This window comes from Anabas testudineus, chromosome 13, assembly GCF_900324465.2.
Source record: "Anabas testudineus chromosome 13, fAnaTes1.2, whole genome shotgun sequence".
Classification (NCBI taxonomy): domain Eukaryota; kingdom Metazoa; phylum Chordata; class Actinopteri; order Anabantiformes; family Anabantidae; genus Anabas; species Anabas testudineus.
In genome coordinates, this window is record NC_046622.1 from 1086267 (window position 1) to 1110000 (window position 23734).

At 41.5% G+C, this 23734-nt stretch overlaps 2 protein-coding genes across 4 annotated transcripts; both read left to right on the top strand.

Moving 5' to 3' along the window:
* The first annotated feature begins 394 nt into the window (after nucleotides 1–394).
* On the top strand, nucleotides 395–10424 carry LOC113173783 (P2Y purinoceptor 14-like). The gene is made up of 4 exons (XM_026377343.1): nucleotides 395–493; nucleotides 3586–3730; nucleotides 3866–4125; nucleotides 7700–10424. Exons 2-4 carry the CDS (start codon nucleotides 3599–3601, stop codon nucleotides 8394–8396), a joined length of 1089 nt encoding a protein of 362 aa, XP_026233128.1. The 5' UTR covers nucleotides 395–493; nucleotides 3586–3598; the 3' UTR covers nucleotides 8397–10424.
* A 2356-nt stretch (nucleotides 10425–12780) lies between these two features.
* gpr171 (G protein-coupled receptor 171) lies at nucleotides 12781–19451 on the top strand. Of its 3 annotated transcripts, none has more exons than XM_026378726.1 (6): nucleotides 12781–12965; nucleotides 16143–16226; nucleotides 16330–16510; nucleotides 17376–17588; nucleotides 17783–17911; nucleotides 18266–19451. In XM_026378726.1, exons 3-6 carry the CDS (start codon nucleotides 16352–16354, stop codon nucleotides 18791–18793), a joined length of 1029 nt encoding a protein of 342 aa, XP_026234511.1. In that variant the 5' UTR covers nucleotides 12781–12965; nucleotides 16143–16226; nucleotides 16330–16351; the 3' UTR covers nucleotides 18794–19451. The 3 variants fall into 3 exon arrangements, with proteins under 3 accessions (XP_026234511.1, XP_026234527.1, XP_026234519.1); XM_026378742.1 differs by having other exon boundaries at nucleotides 17379–17588; XM_026378734.1 differs by lacking the exon at nucleotides 12781–12965 and adding an exon at nucleotides 12976–15713.
* Nucleotides 19452–23734: the final 4283 nt, after the last annotated feature.

Sequence of the window (23734 nt, forward strand, 5' to 3'; positions counted from 1 at the left end):
GTTATTTCATCTGGTTGTTGCAGCTTTTAGCTCCAGGTTTTAGTTTTCCACCAAGTGTTGTGGGGTCGTTCACACCTTCAGGGTTGTTGAGGTCATGAGTCAGGGTGGGACTGTATGTGACATTTCATCTCTTCTGAGGTTAAATGTCACATCCAGTTGCGCAAACAGTACAACACCCCACACACTTATTTCCTTTTTTTAAGACATCAGGGGTAAAGTTCAGTCATCACCAACAACGTTTGCTTTGGAAAACCCGACTTGTTTATCAGAAGTCCACAGAAAAATCTCCTCTGATCAGCTACGTGTGTTTTTGCCTTGCAAATAAGCAGCAACGTCACAACCCAGTTATAACCACACCAGCCTTTATCTTCTTCCTCATGCTCTCTGTCTCTCTCGGCCTCTGTCACTCAGTTCCTCCTGATGCCTTCGCTCTGCAGGAGGAAGTCAAAGTGTTTTTATCATCAGAGATTCACACTGACAGACACACAGACAGGTGAGTGCTGCAGGTAACTCTGCCGTTCGCTTTTCTCCTGCACCAGAATGAGATATTTATTAAATACAGGCCACGGATACATCTGATGATGTTCTGCTGACAATAATAAATAATTAGCATTTTTATTCTGAGTGAATTTGTAGTTTTATTTTCAATGCTTAGTGAAATAAGCAGTACAACAATGTAAAGAGAATCGTGCATGAAGTGGTTTTAGCCATGGCAGCAGTTGGTTTGTTTACAGACTGTACCTTTAATGTAGATCAGCGATGTGGACCAGTTTATGACAAACTGCTGCATCACATACGGTTCTGATTTCACACATGCTCTGATTGTTTCATTCATGAATCATTTTTCGACACCAGAAAAAGAGAAATACTGAAATATTCAAATAATAACTTACAGAGGAAGCGAGCAGAGTGTCACCTTTTATAACGATGACATGAACTATAATCTAACAGTACGATGGACGTGTGACCTGTTCACAGATCACTAGAGACTTTCACAAAGTCATAAAAACCTATTACAATATATAGACAATGTATAAGTCGCCTAAACCATGACCGGAGCAGCCAGGAGAGCAGAGGTCACACAGTGGAGGTCAATGTGTAAAATCCACCTGGATCTGGACAAAAACAAGATATCTGAAGTAAAAGTCAGATTCAAAGACATCAAGACAGATCACTGAACCTAAACACAGTTGAATGATCACTAAGAAAGAAAGTGCACGAAGGGGACAAGTGGGGGGGGGGCAGAGATATGGAGCAGTCTCTGCAGAGATTGAGGCCGTGGTGGAGATTTAGCTCTGCAGCTCGTTTCTACTGAGCTGAGAGTAAGAGCCGAACTAAACGTTAGCAGAATTAACAAAACTAACCCCCAGATAGAAATGAACAGCTGAAATATCAAAACCTGTGTCTGATAGATTTAGATCAGTGTCTGCTCAGTAACTTCATCCTGTAACAACTAAAACACATTAAAAAGAGTCTAATAGTAGAACGGCCTGGGAACCGCGGGTGCTGGTTTTTGAGGTTTTATTCTTTATAAAGGCTCAAAATGAAACTGAACTTGCTGATTTAGGGACATTGGTGTTCATCTGCTCAGCGCTGCAGTTTTTCCTGAAGTTGAGGCAGATTATTAACATTTTTTAATATTTTAGTCCTGGTTTTTTGTCTCTGTCATTTAGTTTTTTAAATGTTAATCTTCATCATCAGCGTCACAGCATAAAGTCAGATAAAAACTTTGAGCATCATTAGATAAAGAGCTTCCACCACTAACTGGGTCACACCGTTGAGAGCTCGTGTTGCTGACCACAGATCCTGAAGCGGTTTCGTTTTCTGTTTGCAACTTCTTCGTGATGTCTGCAGACGAAACAGTTGAAGGTTACAGAGTGATGCCACGACTGGGAAACTGTACTGTACTGTACTGTACTGTACTGTACTGTACTGTACTGTACTGTACTGTACTGTACTGTACTGAGATGTTCAGACTGATAAGAAGCTAAGCTGCAGTGAGCAGCTGGTTAGTTTACATCACCTTGGTTAACATCTGTGCAAATCAAATAAGCTCAATTCCAAATATCAAACGACTGAGTTCTGGGAACAACACTGAACAAAAATCATCAGCATCACAACCTTTAAGTTTAACCTTTAAACAATCTGATGGGAAAATATTTTCTGGAGACTGTCCTCATGTAAAATCCACCACCCACACCAACTGTACTGATTTGACACATAGTCCCAAAGGTTTACTCTGAAACAACAAGTTCATACAAGGCTTCTCCAAAAGAGGAACAAAAAGTTCTGAGGGCTAAAAACCGGCAGAGGCAGAAAGAAAACTAGCAGGAAGTGAAGTATACACGATTACATGTGCCAGACCAAAAATAAATCAAATAAAGAAAGGAAGAAAAGACGCAGATCCAGAGATCAGCAGGGGAACAGCAGAGACACCTGGAACAGGAAGGTGTTTTCAAATGCAGATGATGGTAACAGGTGAGTGGGACAGGTGCAGAGGGGTGTGGTCGCTGACGGTCGCATCAAATAGACAGAGAGTGGACAACATGAACCAAAAGCAGGAAGGACAACAGAATAAAAATGTAAAACATGAAGAATCACGACACCAACGTGTTTTAGGAGGAAGTTTGAGCCCAGTAAAAAAACACCGACTGTAGCTGGTACCGTGATGAACAAGGTTCAAATGTTCTCTAACCTGAACTTTGTTCATTTAGAGCCCAAACCCACGTTGTTGTGTCTAATCCCAAACAAACTGCTGTTGATTGTTCAAGAGCTGCAGGTTCAAGAGATGCTTTGATATGGGCGTCAAAGTATGGAAAACATCATGAACCAGAAGTGGTCTAGGCAAAGTCCCGTTGTAACCGTACACTATCCTCTTGTAGTTCTACATTTGCTTGTGTGGTCTCAGTTTCCTGTGGAGCCGCCTTTAACTCTCAGTCCTCTCCCGTCAACAGAGAAAACACACGGTGAAATCTAAACTGTTTTTACTGATTTGAAAAATATAAGACAGCTGATATGTTTGGAAGGGAACGGTGACAGGAGGATAGTTTCTGTTATTTACATACAATTTTCATATTTGGCAAATGCAGGTATCAGTACAATGTTCACACACGACATCCTGTCGATCCAATCATTCAGCATTTTTTAACTAGTGACTCATTCTGTTCTGCAAACATGATTTTCTGGTGTAATACTGGAAAAGTTCGGAGTGGAATTTCACGTTTGACCTCTGGCATTTAAAGCAGGTTCCCATCCAAAGATAAGAAGATGTTTAGTATTACAGTTTACTATGACGATGACCACAACACTCGTTCCTCTCTTTGTGTGCAGACACAGACCAGCTTTACACCAGTGTGTTTGGGTGTTTCCATCTTCAGCTGCATGACTCTGACAAACAGTGGTGTTGTATTCAGACAGCTGTGGTCTTGGCTTTCAGTAAACCTTCTGCTCAGAGCTGTTCTCTGCTGATGCTGTGGTGTCTTTTTACTTCCCGCTGAGCTTTTAAAAGTTCCTGTGTGCTGACTGTTAATGTTTAAACCACTTTCTACTGCTTAGGCCATTGGTTTTTTTCACCTTCTTTGTCAGGAAATCCAGAAACATGACCAACCGTGCAGGAGTTGGAGGGACCCAGTCCTTCAACCTGTCCTCAATTACCAACCACACTCACTGTTCAGAGATCAACACCTCGTCTCATTTTTACTTCATGCTTTTCCACAGCCTGGTGTTTTTGGTGAGTCTCAGCTGTTCTGACTCCTCTGAACAATCAACTTCATGATTTCTTGGCTCAGTCGCTTGAAGATCCGATGCCAGTAAAAAAGGCTGGACCATAAACACAGTTTCTGTCCCCTTGGTGTTTCCTCTGCAGGTGGGTTTGCTCCTGAATGGCTTCACCCTGAGAGTTTATTTCTGCAGAGCTCAGCAGAAGGCATCCAGCAGTGTGACCATCTACCTGAAGAATCTGGCAGCTGCTGACTTCCTGCTCAGCCTCTGTCTCCCCATGCGAATCATGAACTATGCCGATCGCTCCGTCCTCGTTCGCAAGGTTTACTGTAACTTTGGAGCCTCTGCCTTCTATCTCAACATGTACGCCAGCATCTTGTTCATGGGCTACATCGCAGCTAACAGGTAGGTCTTGGCTGGACCAGCCCACTCTTACAACATAAACAGAAACCATTAAAACAAATGAGAAAGTTAGAATTCATGGCAAAAGCTTCTCACCACTGTTGATCCAAATCGGCTGCTGACCTTACTTCTGTCCATCTCATCTCTTTTGTCTTACGAACAGGTAACATTCATTTCTGAGTTTGTGCATTAAGACTGTCAACAAATAATAAAAAATAGAAAACAGACAATCAAATATGGACAAAAGCATCATGCTCATATGAACAAATGAATAATAAAACCGTGTCTTAGTGGAGTTTGAAGAGTTCCCAACCAGGCTGCAGAGAGATTATCTAAACATGATCTGGAAATACTTTAGTAAGTTATGGAAAATCAAAATAAAGTTAAACAGGCGTTTATGGACATGTGGGCATGATATATAACATATAACAAACATGCACTGGGACCGTCACGGACTCGTGCACAACCATCGCTCACAGAAAATGCAGTGTATGTAGAAGTCATGATGTGCACGCACGTGTAGTTAAAGGATCTGAGTGACTTTAGTAAGAACCTGTGGTGGTTGTGACGTGGGTACCACTTTCCCAATCCTTGTTACAGACAAACTAGGACGGTGAGTTTAAGTGTTGCCTTAGTCTTTGCTGACACTTTATCACCACAGAGTGATTGGTGAAAAATTACCAAACACCAGTGATGAAATTATTTAGATAAGTGATTTGTAATTTTCATCTCTGTTGAGTGTGAAGAGGAACGATACAGCTAACATGTGATTAGGTGGTTTTGTTCCATCTAAAGAGAATCAACCTTCCAACCATAGTTTTATGTTCATGCCTCACGTCTCTTATCGCTCTAGATACCGATCCAGTAAATGTTTTAAATGCTTTAATGACAGTAGAGTTCAGTGCATGTGCAGCAGCTGTCAGACTTACATCATCACTATGTATGGGGAGAGCTTCAATATTCAGCTGTCCTCATACTTTTGACCATGTTTTCATCTGTAAGACTAAAATATATATCATTAAATTAAAGCTGGTTAAATTAAAGATCTATATATCAGGGTTTGTTTTTTTCGTCGCATGCCTTTAATGCTATCATGCCCGTTGATCTGCTATCATAACGTAAGTTACAGTCAGTTAATGGATTGTGGCTTTTGGTGGGTGTTCGGTGTCATTGTGAGTCACCTTATTTCAAACCAAGGGGGTTAAAATTTCAGAGAAAACAAAATATAGTTTGGTTTTGCATCATTAGTCAGGAATTAAGGTCATGGCACCACAAACACTTATTTTCTGCGGAGGCAGCAGTTTAATCACTTTTTGTTGTTTGGTCTGCTATATCCTCATTTTGTCACTGAACACTGAATATCTTAACGTGGTGCAATTTAAAGACTTGTTCAGTGGTGTCGAAATGTATTTAAGTGTTTCCTCTCTGCTCCTTTTTTTTCATTGACCATTTCCTTCCTTATTCTGAGCGAGGAGAGATGTAAGAGGTGAAATAACAAAACAACTCGACCTTCCTGGTCACTCGTACTCGCTTTATTTCTATAAACCTGATCCAAACTCTTGCATTTGGACCTAGTTTATAGTAACAACACACACAGACACACAAAGATTAAACTGTAGAAACATGTTTCACTATCTTGCTTCCACTCTCATTTTCCTGCTATTCACAAAAACTGAATGTCCCGGTATGGCTGCTAATTCAAGTTAATTTTATAAAGCTAATTCGTTGTGAGAAAACCCTTTTACAATTGTGCTGCTCAGCTGAGAACCATTGTGATAATTGAACAAGCAAAGGAGCATGGTATTCTTTAGGTTAGTTTAGTACCTGAACATCAGCAGCTGTTTGTTTAAAGGTCTCAATAGGTTCCAAAAGCCAGAAAGAAAGAACTTTGATTAGAGACCCGTCAGTTTATGGTTGTCCTTACAAAGGAAGCTACTCAGTGCTAGGAATGGTGAGGAAACTTAAAATGTCTTATGTTAACTACTCCCTTCAGAGAGGAAAACAAAGAGGGACAGAAAAGAGAGTGGGAGGCCCGACGCATGTTTCTGTGTATACATATATTTGAATGAAGTGGCTTCATTTAAATAGACAGACAGGTGAATTCTAGGGAGACAACGTTAGAGCTTGTTGAGCTCATGCCTTTAAAAACTTCAGACTCTCAGTTCTGTTTGGAGACCACCACCTGACTGAAGTCTCAGCTGCTGCAACGAGCAGGTTTGCACAGTGTTGTTGTGTCGTTATAAGGATGTGAGATTCGTATGGTCATATGTTGTTCAAAAGCATAAGGATGTGGTTTGTAATTCAGATATATTTGCTGCAGTACGTAGCAGATGCTTCAGCGCAGCAGCCGGTGGCTTTATTTCAAGTGTGCCTAAGTAGTTGTGTTTAACATTTATTTTTCTATTTTTCTAATGCATGTTTAAAAACAAATATTAAAGTTGTAATTCTAAAAATTGCATTTAAAGGTATATTATTAGATTTGTGGTCACGTTATAACTCAAGATTCAAGATTTTAAAAACTTTATCAATCCCAGATTGAATTTGTTTTACCTTGTTGCAGTTGCTCTCAGTTGAAAACAATTCACACAAAGATAATTACAAAATAACCTCACTGAAAATCTAAAGATGAATGAAATTCAATTCAATTCAATTCAATTTTATTTGTAGAGCGCTTTTTACAATTGACATTGTCACAAAGCAGCTTTACACAACCAAAGAACAGTACATGAACAGTGTATGTGTATGAATCATAATAATGTGATTGAAACAGGTCAATAACAGCCCGGGGTACAATGTAGTGCAATGGAGACTGATATATACATATATACATAAACTACTTTACATAAATACTGACTATGATGACTGGAGGAGTTGTGCAGTTTAATGGTCACTGGGAAAAAGGATCTCATCTCCTGTATTCTCTTGATGTTGATCAGTTTCAGGCTGAACGTGCTCCACTGTCCAGCTACTGTGGAGAGGTTCTGTCCAGGACCTAGAGGAGTGTGGACAGCAATCAACACTCAGTTTCAACATATATAGGGTCCAGCTCCACACCTGGAACAGAACCAGGTCTCCTGATAAGTTTATCTGTATTATTGTCTTCACAAACAACCGCCAGACCCAAACTGAGTATAATGAACAGAAAGACAATAGACAGTTTCAGACCTCCGGGTTTTTTAAGTTCCTCCTCGAGGTAGACTTCATGTTGAAAATAAAAACAACCACAAAAAACTGTTTCCACAGTTTACTTGAGCACAAACCTACTGCTTCTCCTTTGTTTAACCAGCTTTATTTCTGGTTTTGTTCAGAGAACTGGGACATGTGTAGAGGTGAATGCTAAACAGAAACAAATATTCAATAAAGGCTTCATTGGTCGGCAGATTTCTATTGAGATGATTTGACCTCCATTCACTCCACTCATTTCTAGAAAATAGGTTGAACTGTGAGGATGAGGAGATCAGCGTGGACTTAAAATGTAAACATTACATCTTTTAAATAGGGTTTTGTTAAATTGTCCAACACTGACTGTGTGGGTGTGTTGTGATTCATGCACTGACACTGCCTGTCCTCTCTCCAGGTACCTGAAGATCGTCCATCCTTTAGGGACACACATCCTTCAGAAGGTACAAGCTGCTTACGTGATCTCCACGGTAACCTGGGTTTTCCTCCTGACCATTACGAGCACGTACGTCCTCTTGTCACTCTTCACCCAGGAAACATTAGTCTCTGTGCCCGCCGCAGTGAGCTGTGACATCTTGCACAGTCAACAGCTCAGCATACTCTACAAAATCATCCACACATTCTCCGCTGCCATCTTCCTGTCTGTCCTCGTCTCTCTGATCTTCTTCTACTACAGCACCTCCCGCAGGCTGTCGCTGGTGCAGCAGAGGCAGCCAACATCCTCCAGCTCCAAGAAACTTGCCAAGTCCCGCAGGAACATGTTAGTGCTGGTCAGCGTCTTCTGCATTTGCTTTGTGCCTTACCACCTGGTTCGCCTTCCCTATGCCTTCCTGAGGAACCAGTGCTCCTGGAGCTTCTACCTGAAGGAGATGACTGTCATGGTGTCGGTTCTTAACGTCTGCTTAGACCCGCTCATTTATTTTATCTTCTGTAAGGCGTTCCGGGCACAGCTGAACCTGAAAAAGGTGTTCGGCACAACACACAATCCAACAAATTTAGAAAGCACTGAGAGAAGCAGCGACGGGCGGATGAGTCACTCCAGACTCAACAGGAAGACATCACTTAGCACAACAATGCAGAACAGTGTGGTGTAACTGCATTTGGCAGTTCCATGTGGCATCAGAAAACCTCAAAGGATGTACCAATGACATACTGGAGCTTGGGCTTCTTAACAAACACACACACACACACACACACCCCAGGAATTTATTTCACGACGAAGAGAAGCTTTTTTAAGAATCAGCTTTTTAAACATCCTTCATTGAGTAATTTAAATGTGTAAATTCAGGTTTACTGCTAAACACATTTAAAAGTGTTTGTTAAGCAAAGAATTCACTAGTTGAAACTTGTTCACTGAGCGCTGCAGATTCAAACATTACAAAAGGTGAAACATCACAAAACTGAAGCCTGACAAACAGATAATCTGTTTTCATTGCAGGAACTTCCAAAAACTTACACAACAGAAGTATTTCTTCCCTCTTATTTGAAAGCTGAAAGATCACCACTGAGAAAACGAGATGTTTAGGGAGCACCCTTTACCTGCCTGTAAAATGGGGACTTCCTGAACTTCAGTGAGTTCTGTCTCATAGTTTCACTGCAACATTTCAAATGTGTATTATCTTTAGACTATGGCAGTCATGTTTGGAAGGGGGGTGCAAAAGAGAGAAGTAAAAACAAGTAAAAACTTATTAACTTAAATGTAAATGTCACAGTGAGTGTTGTGATCAATCAAATCCTTTGATACAAGGACCTAGTTACTACTCGTAACCATCGTTCTTTAACAATTTAGTGTCACTTGCAACAAACAGCGTGACGATACAACACAGCTTCAGCAGCTCACAGCCAGCAGCTCCGCCAACGCCCTGTGAAAGTACCTAGACTTTGTTCATTAACAGTGACCTGCTGTAGAAACTCCCCCTATAATGGATCTAGAACAGTGTAAAAAAGCAGAACCTGTCAAACGTGCATCTTTAGAAATATGGAAATATCAGACAGGACATCACTTGATATCTAAGAACCAGATGCAAATATGACATTACTCATTTCCCACAGAGAAGAGTGACAGGTTTTGCAGAAGTTGAAGTGAAAGAAGTGAAACAACAAACAATTTAAACAACAATTTAATACTATCAGGAAATTATGAAAATAATGAGGAGGCTACCGTGGCAGTGATCAGTGATGTCTGTCTTCACTTCACTATTCACTGACATGGTGTCGGTGGTTATAAACGTAACCGTACAATAATCTCACCATCACTAGATCTGCCACACGAGGATGCTGCAATCCACGCTCCTGCCAACACAATTACATTATTGTAACAAAGAACATTCAGAACCCAACCATAGCACACTAATACCTCTGAATACTGGACTGCAAGAAAGAAAAAAGTAATCTGTATATTGGAGATCAGATATTTAAAGACATTAGTTAAACACATACATATTTGTCATTTCCCATATTTCCACTAAGTGTAATCCAGATGCACTTCTGTTCTCTACAAAAACATATTTCTTTTGACAGAGTTGCTGTAAATAAAGATCATTTTTACTGTGGGACACTGCATTGGGATGATCATATCCTTAATCTTCACTCTGCCTGTAAAAATGTGTGGATGCTGATTCACAGGTCTGAAAAAGTTATGTCAAGACCAGAGATGAAGGGATGTTATGCTGTAAGTTACTTATGTCTGCTGAGTTATTATTAGGCTCATTCTGTACAGTATGTGTGATAAGACTTCAATAATATATAATTATTTACACAGTTACATTGGAACACTGTTTGCTTCAATATTACATTTGTTGTTTCTTCTAGTTATTTTTTTTCTTGTTGTTATTAAAGTGTTTTGAGAGTGCAGGAAATTTGAGTTTAACTCTACAACTAAGACTTTTCTCACTGAGGGGAAGTGATATCGTATCACTTCCTCCTCTCTTCACTTTACCAGCTCCCTTCATTTATATGAACAAATATAGACCACAGGAAATAATCAGAGTTTCTTGTCGTGAAGGTTCATTAAAGTAACTGCTCAGCACCTAAATGTATCAGAGCCTGTTCCATTAACAGCACACTGACACTGATATATATTCATATTATGTGTATTCTGATAAAAACTTTGTCTCCTTGTCTTCTGTGGACATTTTTGACATCTCTTTTTTTTCAGAACTCAGGTCACAGGACACAGACATGGAGCCGTGTTTCTGTCTGAACTATCACCTTCCGCTAAACACACAGCACCTTAATGTAACTGCATCACTACATGTATTACAGTACAAACTACGTGGAATGGTCAACTTTGTAAACTACGTCAAGTCTTTGAATTATTGTTGAATGTGTTGAATACTGATCTTCTCACGGTGCGACTCATGTCTCCATCAGGATGAACTGTGTCGTTGGCTTTTTTTGTAGGTTAGTGTTTGAGGTTGCTCCGAACTTTGGTTTAAAGTTCCTCGGCTGTACTTTGTATGTTTGTCACTCTTTAGGAAATGTTCAGAGGTGATAACTCAACTACTGCACAATACAGATTTGAAGTAATTTGTACTACTGAATGGTACTTCTACTTATATTGGGTATTTGCACTTTTGATTCTGTACTGCTAAACAATGCAGGAGACCCCTACGCCTGCTGTACACAGCATGTAGGCTTTTTCTTTTACTGTACATTGTACAACAGACACTTTCAGATGTTCTTATTCTTCTGAACAGCCACACTTGGTCAGCAGTGCACAGACTCCTCACCTGCACACAAAACGATCCAAACCTACTGTACAAAGTGAACACCTCACCCACAAATTACTAGAAAGAGGTAAAGTTCATGTGGAACTGTAACAGTGGCTGGTCCATCACTGGGTAGTAACAGCCAACACCACAAAGATAACAGCATAATAAGTTAAAACAGGAGTCCAAAGTGCAGTTCAGTGGCCATCTCTTTTCACAGCAGTAAACTGAGCAGTGTTTAAAGATCCAGGTGCTCCACAGTCCAGCAGCGTGAGACAGTTTCAATCACAGAAAAACTAACGTCTCTAAAAAAACGTGTTCAGACCTGAAAACGCAAAACAAATTCAACAGCACCTTAAAGATGGGAAGTTCCACGGTCAGTGAGAAACCTGCAGTGTTCAACCACACAAATCAAAGAGGAAGTGTGTAATGCAAAAACTCAACTGGTGGGAGAAAATGGTCCAAGTCACTGCTTCTATCAGGTCTCTGCCTCTGACACCAGGTGTCACCACACTGCAGATGATAAGATTACAGTGAGTATGAGGAAGAGCTCAGTACCACGTAGAAAAACATTTGATATCATATTTATTCCACACACCTGATCATCTAAACATACACGAGCTGACAATCAGCTCAGGCTTAAAACAACAGACAGGAGACGTCCACCCAGACCTCCACTGCACGTCCAACACCTCAGCTTGGACTGCTCCACTTTAAGGAGCTGCACCTGGGACCCATACAATCCAATCAGGCTTTTAAGGTAGACCAGTATTTAAGGTGGATTATGGTAGAACCTTAATGTGTTTTTGAGGATCTGATCTTAGAGCTGAGGTTAACCACTCTGCACTGACAGAGTGAAACTACTCTCAATAAAAGAGGAATAAACATAATCAGTGTTTAGTTTCCCCTTCAGCACATGTGCACATCTGTACACATCAGTATCTACACACATCTGTCAACAGACACGGCGTTTGCACAGAGATCTGATCCATTTCAACATTAATGCTGTGAATAAACAACTGCTGGGAAAATATTTCAAGCGTCACGTGTTCGCCTTCATTGGTCCAACAGTCTGACTGAGAGGAGAAAAATTAGGACGACTTCAGAAACTTTTACAACGTCGTGCTTATTACACCATGACTGCTTTCTCACTTCCACACAGCGGACGTATCACAGAGTAAAGACAAGTCCCTTCCACTTCCACCACAGTCTATATTTAATTCACACAGACATGTCATGCTACTGCGTTCTTACTGTAACTTCTCCTCTGGATTTCGTCCCACTAAGATCTTTCAGACAGTCAAACTCATCGACCTGACACAGGATGTGTGTTAAGTGTAAGAGTTTAAAGTGCTGTCTGACCATCAACAATAATTCTGACAGAGTCAGTTTCTTCCCTCCGTGTAGTCGATGTAATGAAAGCGAACCGCCCTCGGCCAGCTGAGTTTAGGAGTGGAGAAGGAGAGAGAGGAAGGTTCCTCGTGGAACTTCCTTGCAGCTTCGAGTACCTCTTTGTCTCTCGGTCCTCTCTCTTCACTAACATTTAAAAAAACGAAGATCTGTAATTTACTCTGGAAATGTCTCGTTTCCTCTGTGTCTGTCTGTCACTTTGTAATTGTGAACTTTTATCATTCTGAAACTTTATTGTATTCATGACTCAATGCTGAGAAGCCCTTTAAAAGCTGCCTGTGTGTGTGTGTGTGTGTGTGTGTGTGTGTGTGTACAGGGGGCGTAGTTTGTGGTCACAGACTGACGACAGCTGAATGCACTCAGGAAAACACCTTCAGTGTGTCTGCAGCTTCCGCAGCTCTGACAGCACATGATCTGCACCAACACACTGAGTCAAACGCACCCCCAGGACCTGAGGGAAATCCAGCCAGACCTCAGGGATCCAACACGTGGCCTGAGGACCTAAGAAAGGGCCATTAAAGTCCCCAGGGAGTTCGACGGGAGGTAAGGGCTCATTGTGGTTTGTTCTGAACTGTTACAGACTGTTGATCAAACTGTGGCTCGTGTTAAAAGTCGGCCACTTCAGACGTGATGCAGTTCCTCTTTAGCTCTTGGTTTGTTCTTCTTGACTCCGGCCGTGTTCTTCATGTTTTACTTATCAGTGACTCCAACTAATGTTTTCATCAAAGATCAGTTTGAAGGAATCTTTTTTCTTTCAACCAAACCAAATCTGTTCCAAGATCAGATGAGTAAAGCTGGATGTTCTAATCCTGGATTAGGTTACGTGGTTATGTCGGTTCCTTGAACTGGGTCATTGATTATGGTACTATATACCTATGAACACGATCAGCTTCATCCTAATGATGAAAGAGAGAGTGGAGTTTTAAAACCAATCTCACCCAGTGTTGTGTGGGTTTCTTCGTGAAATTGTTAAAAACATTCACAGAATCACTTCACGACTGTTTCATGACTGTGAACCTCATCAAACCTTTTTGTTGTTTTGTCTCAGTAACTTTTCTTGAAACAATGAAAAAAAGAATTCACTGCAATAAACCTATGAAACTGAAGCTGCGCCGTCATTCTCTGAGCCACAGACAGATAGAGCTACGCATAAACACCACACACACACACAGATATCTATTTAACTCTGGTTTATATATAAGTCAGTTCAACCTGTTGTTTACACTGAATAAACCTGAGACATGTCGTCAACAAGCTCGGCGTAAACGATCACATCAAACTGTTTCAACAGAACTTTGTCCTGAGACTTTGTTGATCCACGTATGAAGAACATCAACCAGATCTTGTGTGGTTTTGCTCATTTCTGTTTTAATTTATCAGTCCGATGACAAAAATGATGAAAAGGTGGTAACGTGGTAGAAGCTCTTTCTATATAACCTTAATTTGACCAGGTAAATTCTCAGGTGAGGTTAACAATGTCAGTACTTGTTTTTTTCTTTCAGAAACTGAGACTAAACAGTGTAACAATCATAAAAGGCTCATTTCCACTTTGTTTGTGTGATGTAACCTTTGTCGGAAAGGATCAGGACTCTGTGTTGTGTTCGCCCTTTGTCCTTGTGCTGCACAGAAATGTGTGAACTAGCTGCTCATTTTGTGCACCAGAGGTTTGTACCATGTATTTTGGCATCTTTAACAGTGTTATGTGGTTTAGTGGTGATGCATGCTAGGTCACCATCATGACTTGTCGTCTACATGTATGAGACATGTCTGATTACACAATAGATATGGCCGTACACGTCCATCTGAGGGGCAGGCTACCATCTGCACTACACCACCCAGGAGCCTCAACTGCTGTGTAGATGAAGAAGAAGTCAGATAAATGAATGAATCAGAGCAGTAACTGATGCTGTGTGAAGGGACTTAAAGTTCTTCTCCAGTCCTTGTATCTTGTTGTTCATTGCTGACAGTCTCTGATTGGTTAGTCGTGTGAATCCACACACAACAGGATGAGCTGTGGAACATATTTCTAGTAAAAATATATGAATTATACAAAGATACTGGGTCAGCAGTTAATCACGTCTGCACATCCTACACCCTCCATCCACCCTAACCACCTCCTTGTGACTCACCTTAACAGATGTAACTGACAGGGATGTTTGCTACAGAAACGTAATCGTAGCTACACTTTATTTTAGTACAGAAGTTTCTTGTCAGTGACCAAACAACACGTACAGTGGGAAATGAACAGTACCGTCTCCTGACGCTTTGACTTCACACATTATTTTCATTGTTCCTCTATTTTAAGAAACAGTAATTAGGAACTGGTTTGCCTTGAAGTCGTCAATCGATCCTTTACTTGACTCCGTTTCCACAAAAAGCTGAAGTCCTGATGTCACTTCCTGCCAAGCTGCAATTTCTTTCTTTAGCCTTTCTTAGAAACTACACCATGTAACTTTGGTTCAACATCGTTGACCTAAAACTCATTTAAAACACACAAGTTGTTGTCGTCATGAACACAGGCTGTGGTTCATTTAGTTTCAGGTCCACATTTAACACTCGAGCAGCTACTGTTGATTAATCAGCTCAACAGTCAATTACAGTATCACATCAGCTCACAATCTGCCTTTAAAGGTTAGAGCTAGAGCTGGTGATGTTGTGGTTTTTACCTCGTTTTTTAGACATTCTCAGTATCTAATCAACCATAATCAACCTCATATAAGTAGAAAAGTTAATCCCTGTTTATTGTCATCACTTCCAGTCTGGTGACATTTAGCCCACGGTTGTCTGTGGGTTTGAGAGTTCGTTCAAAGTCACTAAAAACAGAAACAGTAAATGAGCAACAGGTCATTTACCAGCAGTACTCTTGGTCCCTGTGTGTGAAACCAATTTTTCTTTTCTATTAACCACCAATTTTAGCTTCTGGTACATTTGCATATTATCGTGTGATTGATGACAATATATACAAATATAATAGGATGAGTGCCAAAAATTCAAATCTGTCGTGAACCTTGACTCTGTGCATCATGTACAGAACATTTATGTTAAGTAGAAATGACAGAAAGTTTCCTTATTTACGACTTCCTGCTTCCTGCTGCAGACAGCAGACAGATTTGTAAGTGACCGCAGTTTTTGCTTCACTTCCTGTACAGCAGCTCATTTACCTGTCTGTCACCTCCTGCTCTGACGTCTTACATCAGCTCGTATACGCTCAACAGCACAGGTCAATTTAATCCTCAGCCACTTTACAGAAAACCAGATGGATGGAAAGGAAGTGAACAGGTTCAAGTTCAGGTAGGGATCAGTTCCACAGGTTTACACAGCAGCACAGCGGTGTACGATCGGAGACTGTGTAGTATTTTTTATGTGTTGTTGTGTTTCAGGTGAAGACCAGCTGCTCAGTGGGTCGTAATAAAGTTAGATTTGCAATATAAGCTACTCTGAAGTAGGCGTCGAGCTTTGAGAAGAACATGTGCATGTTTAAAATCTATCATCAGAAGCTCCAGGTTGTGTTTCTTGAAGTAGTTCTGAGACTGAGTCCTTCACTACCTGCAGGACATTTGCTGATATTTAGTGGAAACAACACTTTCTGTGCAACGTTACCACACAACCCAAAACAGTCCCCAACTTGTGTACCAACTTAATAGTGTGCCCAAGTGAAAATGAATGATACAACTGGTCTTAAGAGTGTAAAAGTTTTGAAACTAGGTTTTCTTCCCACAGGTCTCTTCCTGTTTTCAATCTGAACCTGACTTTGAAAACATCCTAACCACAACTGGAGCAGCTGCTGAAGATAAAGAATCCACAGTAAATATGTTATCTTTTTGTTTGTAATTTATTTGAATCATAGTAAAAAACATTGACCCCGAATGGAAGCAAGTGGTTGAAGCTTCGCGTTTTTTTGGTCCAGGTCAGAACTGAAGCTTTTCATCATGTCCAACCTCAGCGCTGGAGTAGATGCTCCAGAGAAGCAGTGCATCATCAACGACCAGATGGGACCTTTCACAGCCTTCTACATCTTTATCTTTATCTTTGGTTTACCTGGAAATCTGCTGTCTGTGTGGGTCTTCATCAGCAATCCCAGGGCCAAGGTAAGACTGTTGCTGATCAGTTGTGATGAGCTGAGACGGGAGAATGTCAATTCAATTCAATTCAATTCAATTCAATTCAATTCAATTCAATTCAATTCAATTCAATTCAATTCAATTCAATTCAAATTGTCTACTGCCAAACTACTACAAATGTAATCTCAAGGCTCTTTACAGTGTTTAAGGTTTAAGACCATACACAATATAACTGGATACAGTTATAATGAGCATGCAACTGTCACAATTAGGGGAAGGAAACTGGATTTGTTTATAGACAAAATACAAGCATGGGGAACCAAGGGGGGTGTCAACAGACACTACAAAAACACGATGACAAAGTAAGAACATAAAACTACCAATAAGACGGGAAACAAAGTGACAAAACAAAAACCCAAAGTACAACAGAAAATCGCTGCTCGGGGGCAGAATAGTCCAGAGTTCAGAGGGGCAAAGTCCAGAGGATCCAGGAGGGGGGGAAACAAGGCTAAGGAGCAGGTTGGTAGCAGTTGGGGAAAACACAACGATCTGACAGTGGGAGGAGGACTGAAGAGAGGTTTTGTAGGGAGAGGGGAACACAGGTGGAGAGCAGGGAGAGAAGTGGCTGGTGGGAAGAGACCAGAGGAAGAAGGAGAACTGGGGAAAATCCAAAGCTGGCCGGGTACCAGGCCGAAACGGTGACAGCAACAACAAGTGCCTGGGTTGAGATGTGGTTAGGTCAGATGGAACTTGGAAGATAATAAACAGTGTTTGACAAAGAATTATGTGAGAGGATTTGTGTTGTTGTCGACTGTGTTATTTTAAAATATTTTTTGTGTGGAAACATGAATTATTCTGCAGCTTTTAGAGATTTCTGATTGTGTTTCTTCAGCAGCAGCAGAGCACCAGCGTCTACCTCATCAACCTGCTGGTGGCCGATCTCCTGCTGCTCCTCGCTCTGCCCTTTAAGATCCTGAAGGACCTTGGAGTGGCGCCGTGGAACCTCATGGTGTTTCACTGCCAAGCCAGTGCTGTGACCATCTACATCAGCCTATATGCATCTGTCGCTTTCCTTGCGTTCATCATTACAGACCGCTACCTGCAGGTACAGTGTGTAAACTTTACTGGAAGCTATTAAAATAGAATTAAGGACCTTAAACCAGAAACGAAACCAGTCGAACAGTGAATCAGCATGTTAAACAACGTGACCAAGTATTGGCGTCACTGTAAACACGTGGATGTGGGTCAGCGTTAGTGGTTCTGGGGGTCGTGGTGTTTGATGGCTCTTTTCTTCTGCAGGACTGCAACACTCTACGCTCCCTACGACTGCAGGAGGTCGGCTTCGCCCGGCTTCTGTCTCTAGTCGTCTGGCTGCTCCTGCTGCTCATCATGGTGCCCAACATGGCTCTGCCCATTAAACAAGTGCAGGTACAGCAACTCCACAGAGTTGGTGTACTAACTCACAGTGGAAAACTGTTGGCTCGAAGTCATCATGCCGTGCTGCAGCTGCGTTATACTGCCACTCTTGTCAATCATGTTTTAAACATGTCATATTGATTTTATACATGCATGTGGGAAATTCACACTTTGATGCAGGTTGGGAGTGTAGAGCAGGAAGGGGGGCTTAAAATAGAAAACTCTGTAACTGTATGCTAAACTAAACTTCATTAGCATCATGACCTTGATCTGCTGTAAATTACCCACCAAGGTGAAAACTCAAGTTTGACTCCACTGTTACTTCTAACAAGCCTGTAAACCAAACCTGTGTGGTTGTCTCTGCAGGAGCAGCAGTACCTCAGCTGTTCTTCCCTGAAGAAGGACATCAGCCTCCACTGGCACACCCTCACCATCTTCCTCTGCACAGCTTTGTTCGTCAACGCGTCGGCTGCTGTGCTCATCTCTAGTGGTCTGGCTCTTAAGAGACTCCTGGGCAGTCGCAGCGACCCAAAACTCTGGATGAATGCCAGGCGAGCTACTGTGAGTGTGACGGCAGTGGCGTTGGCCTACGTCCTTAGTTTTGTTCCTTATCACGTCGTCCGGATGCCGTACACGTTAGCTCAGACCAAAGTCATCACAGACTGTCAAACCAAAAGGCAGCTGTTTCTGGGGAAGGAGTCAACACTGCTGCTGAGTGTACTGCACCTTTGCTTCGACCCCCTGCTCTTCTTCTACCTCTACAGACCTTTTAGAGAGACAATCGGAAAGATACTGCCTTGTATCAGAAAGCAGGCAGTCAGCAACCCAGAGGAACAGGCTGCACAAGAAATGATGCAACCTACAACTTCTGCACAGCCCGAGGATGCGGTCTAACCACACATATTTCAATACCAAGCATCACCTCAAATAAAGAATGTTGCAGAAATGTTGCATGAAAACTTCCAAAAATACTGTGGAGATGGGTGTTCAACTGAGCTTGGTTGAAGAAATACACAAAACTGCTTCAGTATTTACACACAGTGGCTGAGCTGAAAGGAAACGTTCTTTCATGCACTAAATCAGTGTCGGCTCTGGGACTCTCTAATGAAGAAACCTGAATTAAACTTGATTCAAACCAACTTGATCTTTACTGTTAGGTTACTGTTTGTGTACTGTGTGTACCATGTTTGATCCTCCTTTAGAGTCAGATGACTTGTTAGTGCTGCCAGAATCTTGTATGTACAATCTGATATGTGTTGCTGTTAAGGGTTTCAGTAACAAAGTCATGTAAATATTGAAACCAGACTATCGTTGTGTCTCTGGACTGGTCCTTTAAAGTGGTGACTCAGCCTGTAGTTCTGTGGTGGAACCAGCAGAGGGGAGCAGGGACTGGTGCTGAGCACACTGTTCTTCTTCTTCTCTCGACATTACAGCAACAACAACACCAGACACTTAGCCTCTAAACTGGGATCTGTGTTTAACAGTGCTTGTAACTTCAACATGAGTATTTTTGTCACAACCCTTAAATAAAAGCAGACAGTCTGAACTTGAAGCACATCTTGATTGTTTCACTTCAAATGAGTCTGGATGGCAAATGGGTCAAACTGATGTAAACTGTGTTACAGCTCACTTTACTGTACCACTGTGTTTCTAACCTGCTGAGACCACAGCGGCAGTCTTCCTTTAACACCTCCTTTGCTGTTTGAAGTTACAGTATGTTCATTATTTAGTGAATTTCTCCTGATGGCGTCCTCACTGCTGCTGCCTCATTGTGCTTTGGATGACATCCGTCCAGTTTCCTCCAGGCATGTTGGAGACACGTTCTACTCCATCGTACACTCACTCTTTCAACATTTGTACTGAGCTTTGCTGACACATCACAACACAGAAATGAATCAGATGATCCTCTGAACCATTTAACTCAAAACCCCACTCCAAAAAAAAAAAAGATGTAGTTTAATATAAATCCTGTGGAGCTAGTTGAACTGTGGATCCTCCCTGATTCGGTTTCTCTGTGTTTTCCCGACGGGTCCTTATTGTGTTTTTGGTGCCGTAGTTTGGGCCCAGCTGGCTGACTGCGACTCAGTTTCGGCCTCCCTGGACCCATTCAATAGGAAACATCTGGATGTTGTGTTTGTGTGTGAGAGAGACTGTGAGCTCTCGCTGTGTCCTTGGTGTTGCAATAAAACACACAACTCTAAAATTAGACCCTGAAGACTCTGATATTAGCTCACTTCCCAGATATGGAGCTAAACAAACACTGTGGGTTGCAGTGAGTCAGCTGGGTCTTTTTGTCCTGAAACAGAGATACCAGTCATCGCTCCATCACTGACATCATCTGAACAACTGGACTTAAGTGTACCTGAACTTTTATATTGTTAATAGTTATGTAATAGTTATACAACTCATCACACCAAAGAATTCGGAGTCCGTCCCATGTTTTAGCTTACATCTGACCACTCTACCATACAGGCCTGATTGAGAGTGCTGCTGACATTGGTTCACGTCTGCTGAGGACGTCTGAAGCTCTGTTACACTGACACACGCGTGTCCTTTCCAAACTACTGTTTGCTCCAGTCTGGTTTGAGACACACGTCAAGAGAATTAGAAGGAAACCTGAACACAATTCTACAGAACCAGACCAAACCTCTGTAGTAAAACTAAAAACAACTCATGATTATTAGATCTCATGAGGAAATTCTTGTGGACAGGCAGCTACATTTACTGTGAGACATGGTTCTCGTGTCAGTTGGCTAACCATGACCCGGATGACTGCGAATCTTCACAGACATCCATTGGATACTTTTACTGTGTTCTTGCTCAATACAGCAGTATCTGTGTGTGAATAGAGCTGTCCATCTGGTTTCTATTCAAGCTAGAATAGCTCTAATGTAGTATAAGTGTCACCCTCTGCTCTTACTTCTTCATTTCCTACTGAATGATCATGTTGGTAAAGCAGACAAACACCCTAGGACCCAAACTGCTGCAAAAGGCAGAAAATCTGCACGGCCGCAGTACGATATGTTCGTAGAATGACCCTTCGTCACAATCTAGTGTCAACACCTTTGTTATTTTAGTTGATATTGTGCTGATGTTGTGGTCACAACCAGGCAGAGATGTCAGTTATTGTTTTATTTCATAGTTGGCTCTAGTGAAGCGTTGCTGAGGAATACAGTTGCATATTTGTAGTTTAACTTAAGGTTGAACTGTGTGAAAAACACAGACACTGAACATATTATAACACTAGAGCAGAATAAGAAGTGACAGACACACACAAGAAGAGTCCGTACACAAAGAATTCATTTCAACCATAACTTCCTCTAAAACTATGATTTGTGTCTGAGTTCTTGAAATGTTTGTGAATCTAAGCTAAGCTAGGCTAACCACATCCTGACCCAGCTTTGTAATTAACACACACGTCCGTCTGAACTTCTCACTCCCAACAAAGAAAGACAATAATTGTATTCCCTGAAATGGCCATGGCTATTCCTTTTCTCTTTTCCTCTCTCTCCTCTCTGTTTTAAATCCTGCATTCTTACTCCCTCCGTGTCTCTCTCTCTTTCTCTTTCTGTCCTTTTTAAGTCTGACTGGTCACTAAAATGCCACCAGACGACCCATTTATAGAGAGAGGAAGAGAGAGAGCGAGGTGGAGGTCGCTTGGTGTCGTGGGAACGGCTGAAAAAAAATACAAGCCTCCTCGCATCACACACACACACACACACACACAGAAACATGCCTTCTGCTTTCAATTTCTGACTCAAGGTCAGTCACATTTCCTCTTTCAGCTCACATCGACACATGAGGACTTCATTAGAGAAAACAGATTCTGCCATTTTTACAAATCACGGTTTTCACTCCAGGGAATATCAGTCAAACTGGAGCAGGGTGCTTTGATTAAGCAACAATAACTCAACAAAATACAGTTAACATACTAATAATACTGGGCTCCAGAAGTCCGAGACCACATTGAAGATCTGAGATAGTTTCACCTAAACCTGGAAACAATTAGAAAGTTTTGAAGTTTTGAAATATAAACCAATTCAGAATCTGAACAATTTCTAGGTCAGAAATCAGAAAGCAAATTTGTGGCACTGACCACGTTAACTCCTTTAGACAAAGGTCAGAACTCCTTGAGTTATATCCAAGTCAAACCGTGGGTCTATACAAAGAGGAGGGTACTCAGCATCAAGTCATTGCTGGACTGAAGGTTTCCGAGGGGGCAGAGCATGACTCGCTGACATGCTTAGTGGAAACTTGTATCCAAAGAAGTGACCACACCATCAGGAGAGCAATAGATGAAGAGACAGAAGATCCGCTTCACTGCAGATACAGAATTTATTAAATTAAGAAGCAAGACTCCAATCGGAGAAGGACTGAGTGGGAAGTGTCATCATAAGATGCACAGGGACATCAACTGTGTATTATTTTAACTTTACCCAACCATGGAGTTTTGTAAGCCTAACTCCGTTGTCTTTGTACATTAAGTTCATGAAATGCCAAGTGGGAAGAATTGTTACGTGGCGCTGTGGGATGAGAACGTGTTGGTTTAAGTTACCAGAACCGTAAAAAGAACAGTTTGCAGAACTGTTGGTGTGTGTGGAGGTGACAGAAGTGAAGCATCCAGTCAGAGCATAGCTATGAACAAACACAGTCAACACAACACACAGGGTGCAACTTAACGCAGCAGGATGGATTTGGGGAGATTTTCTGTTTAACTGAAACACAGCTTTTTTCTCCAGGTGGGTGTTCTTACTATAGGTTTACTGTTAGGAGATATATCATATACATATGGGTTCAAATTAGGATTCAAATCACTGGCCCCATTCAAATGCAACAAACTGCATGACAGAAATAAATCTACATGGAGCTAAAGATAGAATAAAGAGAAGAGGTCCACTGTGACTTTGAGCTTGTTTTCTATGGAGAGCCTGAGAAATATTAAACTGCTGAGATGGAAAATACTTTAGTGTGTGTGTATGTGTTTGTCTTGAGTGCCCAGTCGTCTGACCCCTTCACTGTCTGACTAAACCACAGAGAAAATAACACACAGATAATTGGCGTTGTTAGTCATCAGCCTGAACAGACAGCTTCAGATAAATCTCACCCTTTATGTTTGGTTCAGGTCCACAGGAACAAAAGAACCCATTTAAACTTCATTTGTGTTCCCAGTTTACCAAATAATAAGACTCTACTCTAAGCATTGATTCATTTAGTTCATTTCTTGAAAACAGGTGATTCAGCTCAATGCTGATGAATCTATTGATCTTCTCGGGAGTTTGATGATGTTCTATGATCTAGGATGAGTACATTAGGAGTTATCACTGTTATCAGTGCTGAAGCGTTAAATCCTAGGAAACTCTTCTCCTTGTTGCTTTCTTTGCAAATTAAATGACCTCCATCTGAAAACCCTTCCTCCATGCCAACTTTGGTTCCATGCACTGATCGTGCACATGCACCTCTTACTACTTGTTCAGCTCCATTCTTCATCACCTGCTCCCTCAACCCTTGAGTCGGTCTCCTCTGGCCTTTTCCCCTTCATATTGTTCCTTGTCAACATGTCTGCATTCCCAGTTCATTAAAATTTTTCACCTGCCTTCTGAGGAAACAACACTCAACGTCTTCTTCGTCAAGAGTTTGTCCTGCACTTCTCTCCTCTCTGTCGCAGCTGATCCAGAATTTTGCTGCTTCCTGGCTGTTGGCAAACAGCTTCTCGGTGCATTACCTCCACCTTCTGGATTGGAGTTTGCTCTCTATATATTTCGCTTTCATGCGTGTATAATGTTGTCGTAATGCACTGTTACCGTTTGGATCTATCTATCTTCTCAGGGGAAAACA

Bases quoted from the DNA above. Each gene is read 5' to 3' on its own strand.
- LOC113173783 (XM_026377343.1), top strand. From the start codon at position 3,599: ATGACCAACCGTGCAGGAGTTGGAGGGACCCAGTCCTTCAACCTGTCC. The intron at 3,731-3,865 runs GTGAGTCTCAGC...TTTCCTCTGCAG, and splicing joins TCCACAGCCTGGTGTTTTTG to GTGGGTTTGCTCCTGAATGG. The intron at 4,126-7,699 runs GTAGGTCTTGGC...TCCTCTCTCCAG, and splicing joins GGCTACATCGCAGCTAACAG to GTACCTGAAGATCGTCCATC.
- gpr171 (XM_026378726.1), top strand. From the start codon at position 16,352: ATGTCCAACCTCAGCGCTGGAGTAGATGCTCCAGAGAAGCAGTGCATC. The intron at 16,511-17,375 runs GTAAGACTGTTG...GTGTTTCTTCAG, and splicing joins TCAGCAATCCCAGGGCCAAG to CAGCAGCAGAGCACCAGCGT. The intron at 17,589-17,782 runs GTACAGTGTGTA...TTTCTTCTGCAG, and splicing joins TTACAGACCGCTACCTGCAG to GACTGCAACACTCTACGCTC.